The sequence below is a fragment of the Anoplopoma fimbria genome, chromosome 2, assembly GCF_027596085.1.
Source record: "Anoplopoma fimbria isolate UVic2021 breed Golden Eagle Sablefish chromosome 2, Afim_UVic_2022, whole genome shotgun sequence".
NCBI lineage: Eukaryota > Metazoa > Chordata > Actinopteri > Perciformes > Anoplopomatidae > Anoplopoma > Anoplopoma fimbria.
Genome location: NC_072450.1, coordinates 21,182,195 through 21,197,322, shown reverse-complemented (window position 1 = coordinate 21,197,322; position 15,128 = coordinate 21,182,195). Strand labels below are relative to the sequence as shown.

At 41.5% G+C, this 15,128-nt stretch overlaps 1 protein-coding gene across 2 annotated transcripts in view; it reads left to right on the top strand.

Moving 5' to 3' along the window:
* ankrd11 (ankyrin repeat domain 11) overlaps positions 1-15,128 on the top strand; it is a 91,758-nt gene that overhangs the window by 55,403 nt on the left and 21,227 nt on the right. For both annotated transcript variants that reach the window (XM_054608381.1, XM_054608371.1), the window contains exon 3: positions 14,172-14,317. In XM_054608381.1, the coding sequence (XP_054464356.1) occupies positions 14,231-14,317 (87 nt within the window). In that variant the 5' untranslated portion in view covers positions 14,172-14,230. The remainder of the gene's footprint in view (positions 1-14,171; positions 14,318-15,128) is intronic.

Genomic DNA, 15,128 nt, shown 5'->3' with positions numbered 1-15,128 from the left:
GTTAGCAGAAAAAAAGGTAGCAAAAGATCTCACCTGACAGATTCAGGTGTTGTGTGATGGGTGATGTGTTGTTGGAGTCTCAGTGAAAGTTTCCTGAACAGCCTTTCCGTCCAATCTGATGAGTATGTCGATTGTTCCATTATGAGTGACTGTGGTCTGCCAAAGAACTCATCGTGTCATTGGTTAGTTTGTCTTTACTACCTTTACCCACTGAGGTTAGGGTTTGTTTGGCTAAGGCTAGCCAAAATACTGAAGACTGTTTCATGACAACAGTGTAGACAGATATACCTAGAATACATTGTTATTAAATGTTTAAAGGTATACTTTCATTATCATGCTATTATATTATCATCATATCAATGGCATAAAATGGTTTTATTATCTCTGCTGCAACGTTTGTACTGGGGAAAGCCAGCCATTGTTTCCAAAGGCTGTACAGGTTATTTGAACTGAAACTGACTGTTGGTCGAGTTATTTTATTACCCCAACTAAGAATTAAGAGCTCTACTTACTTTAACTATTCTCTGGGCGATTGGGTTCAAATTAGTCACAACATACTTGACTTTAGTCTTATAAAGCTAGTGATAAAGATCTTAAATCCAAAATGCACTAAATGCTTGCCTGTTTATCAAGATTGCACTTTTTTTTATAGTTTTGGCACTTGTGAAACAATTCAGAATTATTGAGGGTTTGAATCGTAATTCCAATGTGAATTGATTTGCTCCCCCACCGCTAATGTCTGACTTTTTCTATTGTTTTTTACTGCAAGTTTTTGCTGGCCATTGAAAGTTGAAATCTTGGGCAATATTGCACCCAAGGGTAACTGCCACCTCCTGAATAAATGTAGAGATCATGCTCATTCTGGTGATGACACTGTGGTGTACAAGAAAGATTCAGAATCGCTTTTAATTTAACCCTTTTTTCTGCCGGGCTTTTGAAACTTGACTGCAACTTATATTCAAATGTGCTATTCCTCTGCTCGGCTTGGTGGAGACATGGTCTTTAAGCAAATCATTACTGAGGTTGCTCAAGACATCCACGCACTTTACAGTTTCTGTACGAGCATGCAGAATCAGAATCTGCTTTAATGGCCAAGTAAGTGTCAACACATAAAAGGAATTTGACCGGTATTCAGTCACGCTCGATAGACAGAAATAGACATACGGCTAAAACAGGGACAAAGAAGCTGAACAGGGTCAGCATAAACATTTGCCTGCTATAAACATTTGATTGCTTTGCACTGAGATAAATATATATGTAATATTATCTCTTTATCTCTTTCTATAAATATATTTATAGATATATAAGTTGTGTAACGGACCACTGTCGAACCGTTCCGTCACGCATGTGACCCGCCAATATTCAGTCGAATGTGCGATCAGGATATTGGCATTTATGCTTTTCTATTCGTCGATCTCTGATAACGTTACGCTGTGAACGACCAATCCGTGTTTAAATTGACAGGACAGTTAAATCATGTTGCGTTCAGGCTCTGTCCAATAAAAATGAGTATTTGGCAATGGTAAATTGTAACTTTATCATGATCTTATACTACAAGTGTAGTGAGAAACTTGTATAAATCCAGTTTGAAGGAGATGTTTTCATAACAACCTGAATAGATATTAGAGATGAATTATTACCTGTTTAGTCTAGCTTTAAACAGTTTATTATAATCTGGAGCCTCGTAGATCAGCTGCTATAATCAAACAACAAAGGATCTGTATCTGCCAATATGGATCATCAATGATTGGCAATTAGTATCTGCGGCAAAAAACTGTATATTTGCTCCCTTTTCCCTTTGGTGCTGATCCGTGAATCAAATCTATTTTACGATCCGAACCGTGAGTTCAATGATCCGTTGCACCACTAATATATATATATATATACCCTGAAAAATCATCTGCATGGTCTTATATCGGTTATGCACATGCCCTCGACACTGCCTCAGTCTGGCATGATTTCCCTGCCCCCTCTTTAAGCAGGCACCGCCCCAGCCCTCAGCTGGTTGTGCTCTGCAGTAGCAGGTCTTTCATCCTTCCATCCTTCCATCCCTCCATCCGGCCCTGCCCAGTGATTTATAATTCATCTGGGATCCTGCCTCCCTCTGCACCAGGACAGAATTAACATTCTGTTTGGTCCCCAGCTACGCTGCACCCACGTGCGCATGTTGTGCGTGTCTGAGGAATGATTCCTAGCCAGCGAGGCTCCATTTGGAGAGGCTGTTATTATTGTAGCTGTATGTGTTGATTCTGCTCTGGCTCTGCCTGTATTCCTCTGTTATGGTAGGGATCGGGTTGCCTGTCTGGCTGCCTGTCTGCTGTTGGTCTCTGCTGTTGGTCGTCCTTCTTCTCCGTCTCCATATGTGCCAAGTCAGCTGCCTGTCCCACCTTTTGGTCCCTGTGTAATAAATGAGAGCAGTGCTGCAGAATGTTACCATGTATTGACCGTTCTGTCTCAGAGGGGCCTTCACCATACTTCAAGTTTCCCAATAACATCTGACTCGTATTCCCACTGGGCTATAACAGACCCAATTAAATACCAATTTCAAATACAGGGTTTACTACACATCACCAGGGCTCGTGATTAACGTATTCCACCAGGAGCACTGGTGCACCAGTCTAAATCTACGGAACGCCAACTAAATCAGCATTGAGCCCCACCTATATATATATATATATAGGTTTTTTTCATTTTACATGTCTTAAGTTGTTGGTTAACCGTCATATAAACTACTGCTCTGAAATTGAAAAATCTCATCAGCTTAGAAGAATACAGATTTTCTAAAAAGAAATACAACAGCATTATTTTCTAGCAATTTTCATCCACTCAAACCTACAGATAATTTAGTCCAAATATTTGAGTTCAGTACAAACTGTAATTGCAGTTTGCATGTGTCCATTGCTCGTCATTGTACACTAGAGAGACCTCTAGGTGGACTTTAAAAAGTTGCTCTGAAAGGTTTCTGCCGGTAGCTGTTTTGTTGCATTTTTCCTTTTCCTAGTTAATTTCACTTTTCTCTACCAGTGTGAACAAGTTAATGTCTGCTGGTCTCGTTCTTACACGAGGACAGACCGGGAGAGAAAGGGGCCGAGGCTGAAAAGAAAAATAGCTGATGCTCTCTATTTAACTAGCACATTGGATCAGTGCGGTTGAACAGGCTAACGTGTTAGTCTGTCTGAATAAATATTGCTTTCAGCTGTTGCTTACTGTGAAACGATATCATTTTAAGTACAGTAGCATTGCACACGTCTCTTGTTTAAATCACCGTCAGTCATAATTAGGTGTAATGCAGATACTCATCTTGTGCTTGTTGTTGGAACTGTGGCTTTGTTTCCATTTGGATCATTGATTATTCCTACTAAATGTAGGTGAGGCAATGTAATCAGAGTAAATTATAAATATGAAGAATACGGCGTCCTTCCCATCGTGGATTTTGATTTAAAGACGGTTATCGTAACTGTGAAGTTGTCATTGTAAATCGCTTTGGACATATATCTTCCAAATGAATGTACTCTTAATAAGATAAAGGTGTATATAGTGATATTTAAACCCATACTTTGTGTCAAGAAAGAGTCGAATGCTGAAATTAGCAGAAAGCAGAAGAGTCCAAAGTAAACCAAGAAGAGCATCAAAGTGAGATAACATAGTTTTAATGAAGCGGGCTTAAGCAGGTGTGTGCAAGAGAGACTTGGTGATGATGTCCTCATGCAAAACCCAATGGCTGTCACCAGCTGTGAGCCTGATCATTATCCTTTAAACAGATCTTCTTTCACCATGATATACACGAACAAGCGAGGTCTGGCGCGAGAGATACAGAATGTCTAATGAGATCGAATAGCGTACAAAAACTGTGTCGAGCGTCTGAGGTATCTGGCCCCTTTGTATGAAACTGTAGCGTTTTTGGGGTTTTTTTCACCAAAATTTAATCAGAAGTCCATCACGGCATACAGTCGGCTTCAAACATGGGACTCTCTTCAGATGATGGCAGTTCCACATTGGTGTGTGTTTGTGAGACATTATGATGCTCATCTGTGGAAAGGTCACATCCGCCCTCTGAGCCTCTCCTCCCTTGCATCTCTCGCTCTCACTCTGTTCATTATCCATCCAGGCTCTCTCCCTCTGCTCTGCATTTATTTTTACCACCTCACGTAATCCTTAATTAATGTGGAGCCTGTCACCCTGCCTCACATTCTACTACCATACACACTTACTTGTACACATACATACATACACACTCACTCATTTATGTTCTCTCAAGCAGGCGGGCACACACACATTCAATCATTTATCTTCTCTCTGGGTTTCTTGCCGGAGCATAACGATCTAGATCACACGCACATCGTAACACGTTGCACACTTTACAATAATGGGCAGATGGGGTGGCCTCATTGCTCAGTGAGCTAAAGCACATACCACATAACCATCATGTCCCAGCTTAAAATCTGAACTGGGACCCCCTGATGCATGTAATCTCCCTCAATCTTTGTTCAATCGTGGCATTTTAAGGGAAATGAGAATAAATACGTCTTTAAGATATTCATTCTGATTTAAAAAAAAAAAAATCTTATATATTTCAGGATGTGTGCATGTACTGGAAATAGTTGTCATTATGACCAAGACTGTCTCCAGAAAGATTCTATTCTTATACAGGATAAACGTTTGCCCTTGTATACTGTTTCGTTCGGTGTTGTTTGGGGGGTTAGGAAAGCTTCACATGGAAGAGTTCTTCACCTCTGTTATTCAGTAATGCACCAACCTTGAGTCACAGGAATAATGAACCTTTTTTCCACACTGATCAACATCATGAACATAGCTCACCTGTGTCAAATATGTTTTGGAAAGGTTGTGTTAGGTCTCATTAGAGTGATGAAACCAGTGTTGACACTTTTGCACCTCAGTTGTTGTCCGACTCATGTTGTTTTGTCTGCACGTCAAAAAAAAAACGCATCCCCAACATGACGCTATGGACTTTATTACCTTATTCCTGTACAGTAGCGGTCCTTGTTCATTGAGTTCTAACCAATATAGTATTTGTTTGTATTGCTGTGGCTCAAGCGATAGAGACGTTTGTTCACTATTTTGAAGAAATTTTGCTTCAATCCCCAGCTCCTCCAGTCCCCAATACACTGAACCAAAAATGTCCCTTCGTAGGCTGTGTCTCTGGTGTGGTCTGGTTTGTGTGAATGGGCAATACTTTAGATCCTGATGGGCAGGTCACACCTTGTGTGGCAGCCTCTTGACACCGTGTATGACTGTGTTTGTGTGCGAATGGGTGAATGACTAGTCGGACGACTAGAAAGGAGCTATGTAAATGCAAGTCCATTTACCAAATGTGTTTTATAGTATATTTTGCACGGAGGCTGGAGTATTCATGTATACGAATGCATGTGAACAGTATGCAACCCCCACGTTTCATGTTCAGGAATAAGAGGATGTATCTTTTTATTCGAGGCATGAGTTTTATCTCAACAGAGTTTTATGTTCCCATAGTAACTATCTATTCCTGCAATCTCACAATTTGTCAAAGTTATTTGTCAGATACAGAAACATTTCAAACATGTTTCATCGAAAAATAGCTTTCTGCTGTCCTGGAAGGTAATTTATTCACCCGTTAGTTAATTTAGTTTTTGATGTAGGAAGGGTCAAAATGTATTAGTCTCTGCCAGAGATGTATTCTTTATTCAGCCACTCCCATCCTTGATCTTTTCTTTCCATTAACCTCTGAGTTTGGTTTATGCACTGTCAGACATGCTAAACAGCCTATTTGTTTAATGGGGGATACACATGTCACATATCTTCTGCTGTTGCCCCTGCATTTTCATTATTTATTGTATTTCATTAACCTGGAATGCAAAAGTTGTCTAATTCTAATATGAAGTGCTTCCGCTGGTCACTATGGCTCTTTCACACAGATATTCCACAAACAAGATCCGCCGTTAGGCCTGCTTTGCCTTTTCACGCTGAATGATTATGCTGCCCAAGTTATTTCAGATAGCATGCCGGCATCACATGAAAGAGGCATGATGTTAAAAACCACAGTTTCATCGGCTAGTGTGACATAAAACATAGACGTCAGGCAGAAACTTGCATCCGTCCCTGTTACTGGTTGATCTTGTCCCTCTGCTTGGAGGGTATGGAAGGTTATTGTTTGAAATTCTTGCAGTGCTGGAGAAACTAAACATAGCTATCTTAATGAGCCGCATCGGCCAATACATGGCTGATACCCGTGTTTTTGTTGTTTCGTTATAGCAGCTGGTAGGACTGGGAAAAATATCAATATTTTGTGAAAGTCATAATCATAGATATTTGATAAAAAATATTTGATTTTCTCCATTTGCTGGGAACCTTAGTAGAACACATCATGAAAACTGTATAATTTATGTAAATAGAGCTTGAACACATCATACTCTAACTCGATGGAACCTCCGTTGACCGCTGTTTACTCCGACTGTGCTGCCCACGGCCTGACACCTAAGGTTACTAGCTCTCCTCTTGCAGATTATCTGTCTCACACACTTAACCTTTATCCCAATACTCCGGCCACATCCTGCAAAGTCTGCAGCCCCTGAATCCAGACCCAGCTTGTGTAAAAGTTCCACACTGCTGACATGTTTTGTTTGTTGTGTTTTAGTAGCATGTCACAAGTTTGAGCAACCTCATGTGCAGCTCCTGGCCAGTTAAAGCCCCAATCAGTGGCATCATGACTTCATTTATTCTGAGTTGATATACAACACAGCAAATACACTCAACTGGTGAACTTAGTTCTGTTTTTTGTTTTTTGTTTTTTAAGGTAAAGACGTGGCATGAATTGCTGCCAAATATTTAGCACTCAGTTGTTTTTAAAAGTTTGTGTTTGTGCAGAATTGTTTCTGTCTTGAGATCTAAATTCAGCGAGCAGCTCTGTGTGGGCGTAGCTTAAGGGTAAGGCTGGAAGTGGCGAGCTAGGTAGCTGCTTCATGCGTGCTGCCACACAGACTCCGCCTGTGCCAACAATTTCTAACTGGAATACATACAGTAATAGGCAAGAAGAAACGGTGTAATAACATAGTATCTCTTTAAATCAGCCCTTTTAGAATATAGGCTGCTAAGTAGGACACCTTCGAGATACATTTATACAAAAAAAGATTCTGAATATTTTGCTGCATTTTGTGCGTAGCTCTCTGTGATTTTGACCCTAATCGGCCAGTGTTACATTCCCTGCATGGAAAGACGGATCTACCAAACACTGTTTCTTTCCATCAGTCCTGCTTAACAACTCAGTCCGGGGGGTTGGGCACGTGAATATAAGGCAAAGCAAACCAAAGAATTGATGATTTATAAAGTACCATTGTGTTGTGTTTGCAGTAGTTGAGGTAGTTCTGCAAACATATATGGCTTACTCCATCTGGTGGGTTGGTCGATAGGTTTGTCCATGTCCTCTTGTCGGAACCAAATTCTCTTTGGTTGGACAATTGCTGGCGTTTTTTTAAATACGTAAAATAGCGTTTCTTAATCCATTACTTTTGGGGCGGAGAAAGAGAGAGAGAGAGGGACAGAGCTCATGTCTTTAATGAAGTGTTACCGGTTTAGCTGTTATTCAAAAATGAATAACAAAGTCATTTTTACAATTATTTAGCCTAGATCATCTCACTTCAGTAGGCATTGTGGACCGCTCCAACTGTTGCTGTTCCCCCTTGAGAGCAGCGATCCATGTCCTTGTGTCTTACGCCTCATGTCAAGTGTGCTACTATATTGCATAAAGTTGGCAGTTTACGCGTCAGGATTGGTTGATTAATGCATATTGTTGCGAGTTGGGTGATACGGATTGGCTCTCGTAAAAACTTGAATCAAACCTTGACCTTTTTAACTCGTAAGTCAAACTGAATCATGGATTTGGAGAAAATTGTGACACCGCTTGTCTAAGAGTAGATAGAACTGCAGTCAACCAAGATTGTTTTGTTGTTGACTGCAGCCCTTATTGCTTGATTGCTACAAACCGGTTTAATGTTTTCAGGAATATTACAGTTTAACTGCGCAACATCCCGCTGCTTGTCCTGACTATGTTGCAGTGTTCACATATGCAACGTGACTATAGTCCATGTGCCCTATGTGGTAGCTGTGTTAGACAGGACGTTTGTCACCACATCTAGTCTGAATGAGTAAAACGGCTCTGTTTGGTCAAACAATGATCCAAAGGTCAGAAAGTGATTGAATCCTCATTGCTTAAGGTTGATATGCAGAAGCACTGTTCTATCAATAGGTTCCCTCTCTCTGTTCACAGCTCTTTCACTAGCTTTCTCTGATAGGCCTGCATCTGTCTCATCCCTGAGTTGCTAGGCAACAGGCTTTCCATGTGTGTGCATGTGTATGCGCTCACACATTGCTGTGGCAATGTCAGGCTTTTGCCTGTGAGAGAGGAGAGAGAGAGATGTTGAGAATAGAGGGAAAGGCAGATGAGAGAGAAGTACTCAGAGAGGAGAGGGGGAAGAAATGAGAATGAGTCAGAGCACTGATGAAGCTGAGGGATTGAGAGGAGGGAGCCAAAAAGCACTAGATTGTCTCTGGCCCTTCCTGCAGCCTAGCTGCATATATATACAGGCCTGCCACTATCTCTGCGAGGTCACAGGCAAAGACAGCATGATTTACCAGACTGGCAGGCAGGCAGGCAGGCAGCAAGCACTGAGCTGTTATTGGATGGAACAGAGAGGTGTAAGGGAGAGCGAACGTGCTCAGAATAGAAAATCAGACCAAGTGATTGGATTCCTCCCCACATCTCACTCCTCTCTTGCTTTCTGGCTCGCTCTGCTCCTAGAGCCTTTTGGATAATAAGACCACTCCCACTCACTCACTCTTCAAATATATGTTTGTCATCTCCAGATGCCCTTGTACGTCACCTGCTGCTCATATCGACATTTAACCATGACAAGTGATTAAGTAGGAAAGGAAATGATAGATTGAGATGTTATACCGTTTTGTTTAACGCACCGGTTTTCTGAAAATACAAACTAGGAACAATATTGAGAATGTAGGCTTGCATACTTAATGCATATCTTTTATCACTTTAAAAAGCTAATCTACAAGCTTGATCCCCAACCTCAGTACAGATAATCACTGTTCTTTGATACAACACTCTACACTCAGTGACTCTGCTCCTCTCTGAGCTCCTTTTTAAGCACACAGTTCTGCTCTAGCATAATGCATCTTTCCTCTCAGCGCTTCTGTGTGTTAGCACATGTTTGTGTGTGTGTGTGTGTGTGTGTGTGTGTGTGTGTGTGTGTGTGTGTGTGTGTGTGTGTGTGTGTGTGCACATGTTGTGTGTGTGTGTGTGTGTGTGTGTGCGTGTGCGTGTGCGCGTTCATGTGTCAGCCTCTTCTTTCACTACACAGGTTTATAATGAAGTGAATGGGCCCAGGTCAGGGACTGAGCAGCCAGGCTGGGCTCTGGTTGCCAGGATACAGCAGTCGAGCCCGTCCAGCTTTATTTGCACACCAAACAGGCTAGCTAGCTGCTGCTGCTGTCCTTCTATAGACCATTTTCCTGCTGCTGCCACAGGCACTGCAGGGTAAATAATGCACAAACTGGATGAGATGGTTCCATTTTAGTGTTATAAGAACCAGACGACTTTCTTTTTATATTTATAAATCTGTGTGTGTATGTATGTATGTATGTATATATATATATATATTTTTATACATACATACATACATACATACATACATACATACATACATACATACATACACAGACACATGTATATCTCAAATATATGACTTATTTTTCGTCTGACTTAATCACAGACGAAAAATAAGTATTTTTAAAAAGTGGTAAGGAAATGTGAAATCTCTGCCAAAGCAAGGTTGTGATATTTGCTACCTCCCTTAAACCTATAATAGTGTTTGAAGCTTTTACTTTAGGAGTCTTGAAAGATTATAAAAGAAAAGTATAAACCAAACACTGTTATGTGCAGAATGTGAAAAAAAATACAACCATCAACATTTGCTTTTGAATGCCTCATAAAACGCATTTAGCTATGTCTGTGTTTTTAGCGGTTAGTATTAGCTATACATTTCAGATGTGTTGGATGCTAATTAGCACACTCGGAGCTGTGTTTCAGTGGGAGTCTTGTTTTTTCCATACTAGGTATCGTTGTAGCATGCAGATACTGTTATTTCCCCCCCCTGACAGGCCCATAGTTAATTAGTTGAGATAAGGGTGCATTATTTGTCAAAAGATGTTTCTTAGTCACTCTCATTGTAAACCTTCGAGACCATTTATTTAAAAGTCACACACTTAAACAGAAAAGTGGTGCTGTTTGAAGCGTATCCCTGCTCAGTTTCAAGCTCCTAAATAATTTGTGGTGACTTTCAAAGGGAGTAATATCGCCTTGGAGTGAACACTTTGACCCCTATAACATCTGCTTCACCATTTATGTTACTGTGTGTCAGACATATCTGTTAACCAACACCGAGATCAGTTGACTGACTGCCAGGGAGTGTGCTGGTGATTTGAATCTGATTTGTGCAATAGGTGTTGGGGTTTGTGCACACACCACACCACACCACACCACCTCACACACACACACACACACACACACACACACACACACACACACACACACACACACACACACACACACACACACACACACACACACACACACACACACACACACACAGAGACAGACAGACAGACAGACAGACAGACAGACAGACAGACAGACAGACAGACAGACAGAGAGCAACATGCCCATCCCTGTATGCAGCTGCTGTGTTGTTCAGCTGTCAGGATGGAAAATTTTGAGGCGTGTTTTTGTGTGTACAATGAGAGTCATGAGTTAGGAGTGGCACGCAGTTGGGGTAAACAACTACTTTTCATCTCTGTACGTGCACCTTCACCTCTTTCACAGGTGTGTGTGTGTGTGTGTGTCTGTATTTACATTTTAACGCAGCAGATGTCTGGAGCTAAATTTACATTTGTATTCTTGAACCTAGCCGGCTGTAAAGCTTTGCACTTTCGTTAACTAACTCTGGTAAAAAATAGCATGCATATATTCTTCCCCGGATGTTACACCATACAGTTACAGTATTTTTCAATATAACAGTAATGTTGAACTATGTACAGTACACAATAATATACCATCCCGTGATTAAAAATGAATAAATCCACAACCACATGCATTATTATTATTAAATAAGGCTGCATTTCCACTTGTAAAAGACTGAAGCCACTGGTAGTTAACTTAAAAGCTGAATAGCTGCTTTTACCATGAATTGTTTCAGCTGGAGAACACACTGGAGAGACATTTGTTGTCGATGGCCATTTTAGAGCACGGATTCACAATTTGAAATCACTACACGTTGTCAGTTTTGAAGTCTGACTTCAATGTTACAGTCCCTGAATCGAGTAAGCTGGTACCATAACATCCTGATGTAAGTGGGCTTGTGGTGTGTGTCGGTGCATCTGTGAGTGTGCATAGAGTATGCTGCAATATGCTGAAGTGTTGGCCTCTGTCTGACCGCAGAGGGAGTGGCTGAGAGTACAGAGAGGATGCTACGGGAGGATGAAGAGAGAAAGGAACTGGCTACGTAGAAAGAAAGATGTGTGTTTATGCAAGGCAGAGAGACCGGATGGATACTAGTACTGGCAGGTCCTGTCCTTCATTTGGAAGAGATTGCTTCTCTGGCTCACCTCTCCTCACTTCTTTCTGCAGTCATCATTTCCATGGCCAAGTCTCAGTTGCTCACACTGTTGACGTCATGTATTAAACATTAAAAGTTTTTTTTCTGGTGTCAAGGTGTTATGAGGCGTTTTGGCTATGGTCAATCAATATGTTTGCTCACAACTTAAACCAGACTACTCCTGTTTGAATATTTAACTAAATCTGATTTAAGTTCTCTCTAAAATGAATACTTGTATTGATATTTTATATTGACCATATATGGGACTTGATATTAATGTTTTTATTTATATTAGTTGGATGTAAATAACTCTCAAATGTGTTAAGTTCCCTTTTAGCACTTAAACCTCAAAATACAGTCCGAGAGTTCTTTTGTTTCTTCATATGACGGCTGCTAATGCTGAATGCCTCTTCACCACTGAACTCACCACTATGTGTAACCTCATGATACCTTACTTATATTTATAAATATGTATAACCTAACGTAGAAAGTACATTTGCATTGCTGTGCATTTAGAGATGTTTCTAGTGGGACGGCATGTCTGCCCGCTGAGTCCCATTAATCAGCACCAGTAACCTTAATTACAAACCAGTTTGCTGTCTCTTTCCATGAATCTGACACCCTGAATCTCTGCTCTCCATATGCCTGCTCACCATAACTTTGCTCCATAAAATAAGTAAACGCCATGAATAGGGCCGTAGCCCTATCGAATGTCTGACATTCAAAGTTATTGATGATAATAATTACAATGTCAACTTTATGAATGAAACTTTAATGCTTTGAACTATTTGGAACTTAGTTTTCCTATACTGGGTGTTAGTTTTGTATACACACTCGCATACAAACACGCATATGGAGTTAATCAACTGGCATCAACACTGGACTGAATGAGACACACTCACACTGTAAGCAGATGTTATGTATCATGGGATGAAATTACAAAGGAAATGGGGCCTGTGGTTATGAACAGGGTTTCCTCTCCGTTAGTGAATCTTGTGTGACTGCTTGCCTGCAAAACATCATTTTCTTGTGTTTCGCATGTCAGCTAAATGTTCTGCAGCTATAACTGCCCATTGTCGTTTCCCAAAATAGTGCAGAGATTCTTTTTTTCAAGAAATCCAGCTGACCTATTTAGGTGTGTGTGTGTGTGTGTGTGTGTGTGTGTGTGTGTGTGTGTGTGTGTGTGTGTGTGTGTGTGTGTGTGTGTGTGTGTGTGTGTGTGTGTGTGTGTGTGTGTGTGTGTGTGTGTGTGTGTGTGTGTGTGTGTGTGTGTGTGTGTGTGTGTGTGTTACTGCAAGGTTTGTTTATTTCTGAGAGTAGTCAACCTTCCTGTCGCTTTGTTTTATGTGGTGAGAGGTGGGAGTTTAGGGGAGGTTGAAGCGAAGCACTAGCGAAGAGGCAGTAACAATGAGCCGGAGGAGAGAGGAAGGGGCTGTGGTTCTGCTGTGTTTGCTCATGTCTCTTTCCATACACCAGTAAAAGAAGGAGCACTACATCCTCTGTAGCACTGTGCCTCTCTGGTTGGCTGGCTGGCTGTCTTGACTTGACTGGAGGGATATAAATAGCAGTCTTTGAATAGGATAACTGCAGAGGGAGGGGAAGGGGGGGGAGATGGAAGTGGCGCCAGGGAAGATAGGATTGCCAGTGTCTCAAAGTAGAGAAACCAAAAAAAAAATGATGCAGCCATGGTCTCATCTGGTCACTCAGTCACAACGATGATCATACTTGGATGCACTCAGAAGAGGAAAAAGTGCTTTATGGAGGAGAGAATTGAGGGATTGAATGTATGATTAATTAATGTGAAGCAGAAGGCCTCTCTTCACGAAGGAGGGCGATGGGTTGTTGTTGTGTACTTGCACAGAGAACTGTACAGAACTCGCTATTCAGTAAGTTCATGGGTAAAAACAATCACTCATAACAGTTAGATTTCTAGTAAAAAAAGAAAAAGGGAATGATTCCTCTTCTCAGGGTAAAGCTCACAATTACAAGTGGTGGCTAGCTATGGCGCGAAGTAGCTGTTTGGGTTTCTGTTGAGACGTGCCAGTCACGTTCCTGAAGAAATTCCTCAGCTGTTCCTAGCTTTGTCAGTATCCCACAACATTGGGGTTATGCAATATCTTACATGGCTCCAGTATACGACTGCTTTGGTTTTAGCATGTTCATGTGAATAGTGTGCCTCTGCTGTTTTTAAAGGGATTGCAGTTTCTTTTGCTTTAAAATATGCAGTCCTACCAAACATGTTTTAAGGTATTTGGGCAGACCTTGCTCGCTCTCTGGGTTCATCCTGGAGAACAGATAAGCTTTTTGCCTCCCACAGCTGCAACTCAGCCCGCTGTCCTCCCTCTTAACTGCTCTTTCAGATCAGGGTGTAATGGTTGAAAATAGAGTGCTTGATGTGCCGCTAATGGCTGCATCGTCTGGCGGTGTGTAAATGTGTTTTCAAAGAATCGTAGTGGCCTGTTGTTAACCTCCCCCCTCACCACCACTTCTTTTTTTTCTTTCCCTTTGTTCCAGACGGTTGATGACGATGCAATGGCAGCGTGAATGAAGCTTGGCGTGGGGAGAGCTGAACGATGCCCAAAGGTGGGGGATCTAAAACCCCCCAGCTGGACCACTTCCCACTCAACACCGACATGGTGGAAAAGCAGGGTGGGAAGAAGGTAAGACTGAAAAACCTACAGAAACACACAACACACAATGACCAAATGTTTGTATACATGTAATCCCAATTTCAACTGCTGTTTGTCCTTGAAATTTGACACTAAACCACTACAATTACCTAACCTTGGAAGGCCTCACAGACAGTGGGAACGTAGGCTAAAATACATAACAAAATTGTTTTTTCAACCAGAAGGCCTGGGAACATGCCCTAACAAAGATAGTATCAATCCCTCCTAAGTGTCCTTCAGCATGATGTGTGAATTTATACCAGTTTCAGTGATGCTTTTCTGTGTTTGGTCCCACTCTCTTGATCTGTCTGTGGTTGAGCCAAGCTTTGTGGTGTTGTTTATGTCAATGAAGTGAAGTTTTGTGGTTGAGCTTGTTTTTGCCCCTTTTGTGCAATATTTTCCTGCCATCAACAAACATGCCTCCACATTTAAAAGTGTGTATATATAAAGAATGCAGTGTTTGTGTCCTTGAGATTCAGGGGAAAATGAGTCTGAATTCTGAATTTCTCAGCCAGATTCAGACGTACATTTGGTATTGGACCTGTTAAGAAATATTCAGTCTTGAAATGCAGGCTATGAAGGCAGCATCGCCTCAATTTCACACAGGTACAGTCATGTTGTTTGCAGTGGAATTAAGTGTCAGGCGCAGCTTGATGATGTCATAGTGTGTGCCAACTGTTCAGCTACCAGGAGAAGAGGAGAAGAGAGGGACAGCTTATGCAGGCACGGATTTACAACCCTCTGCAAAGGATTGCATCAGACTCTGGCATGGAGGGAGGGAGGGACCGAATGAAGCGCACAG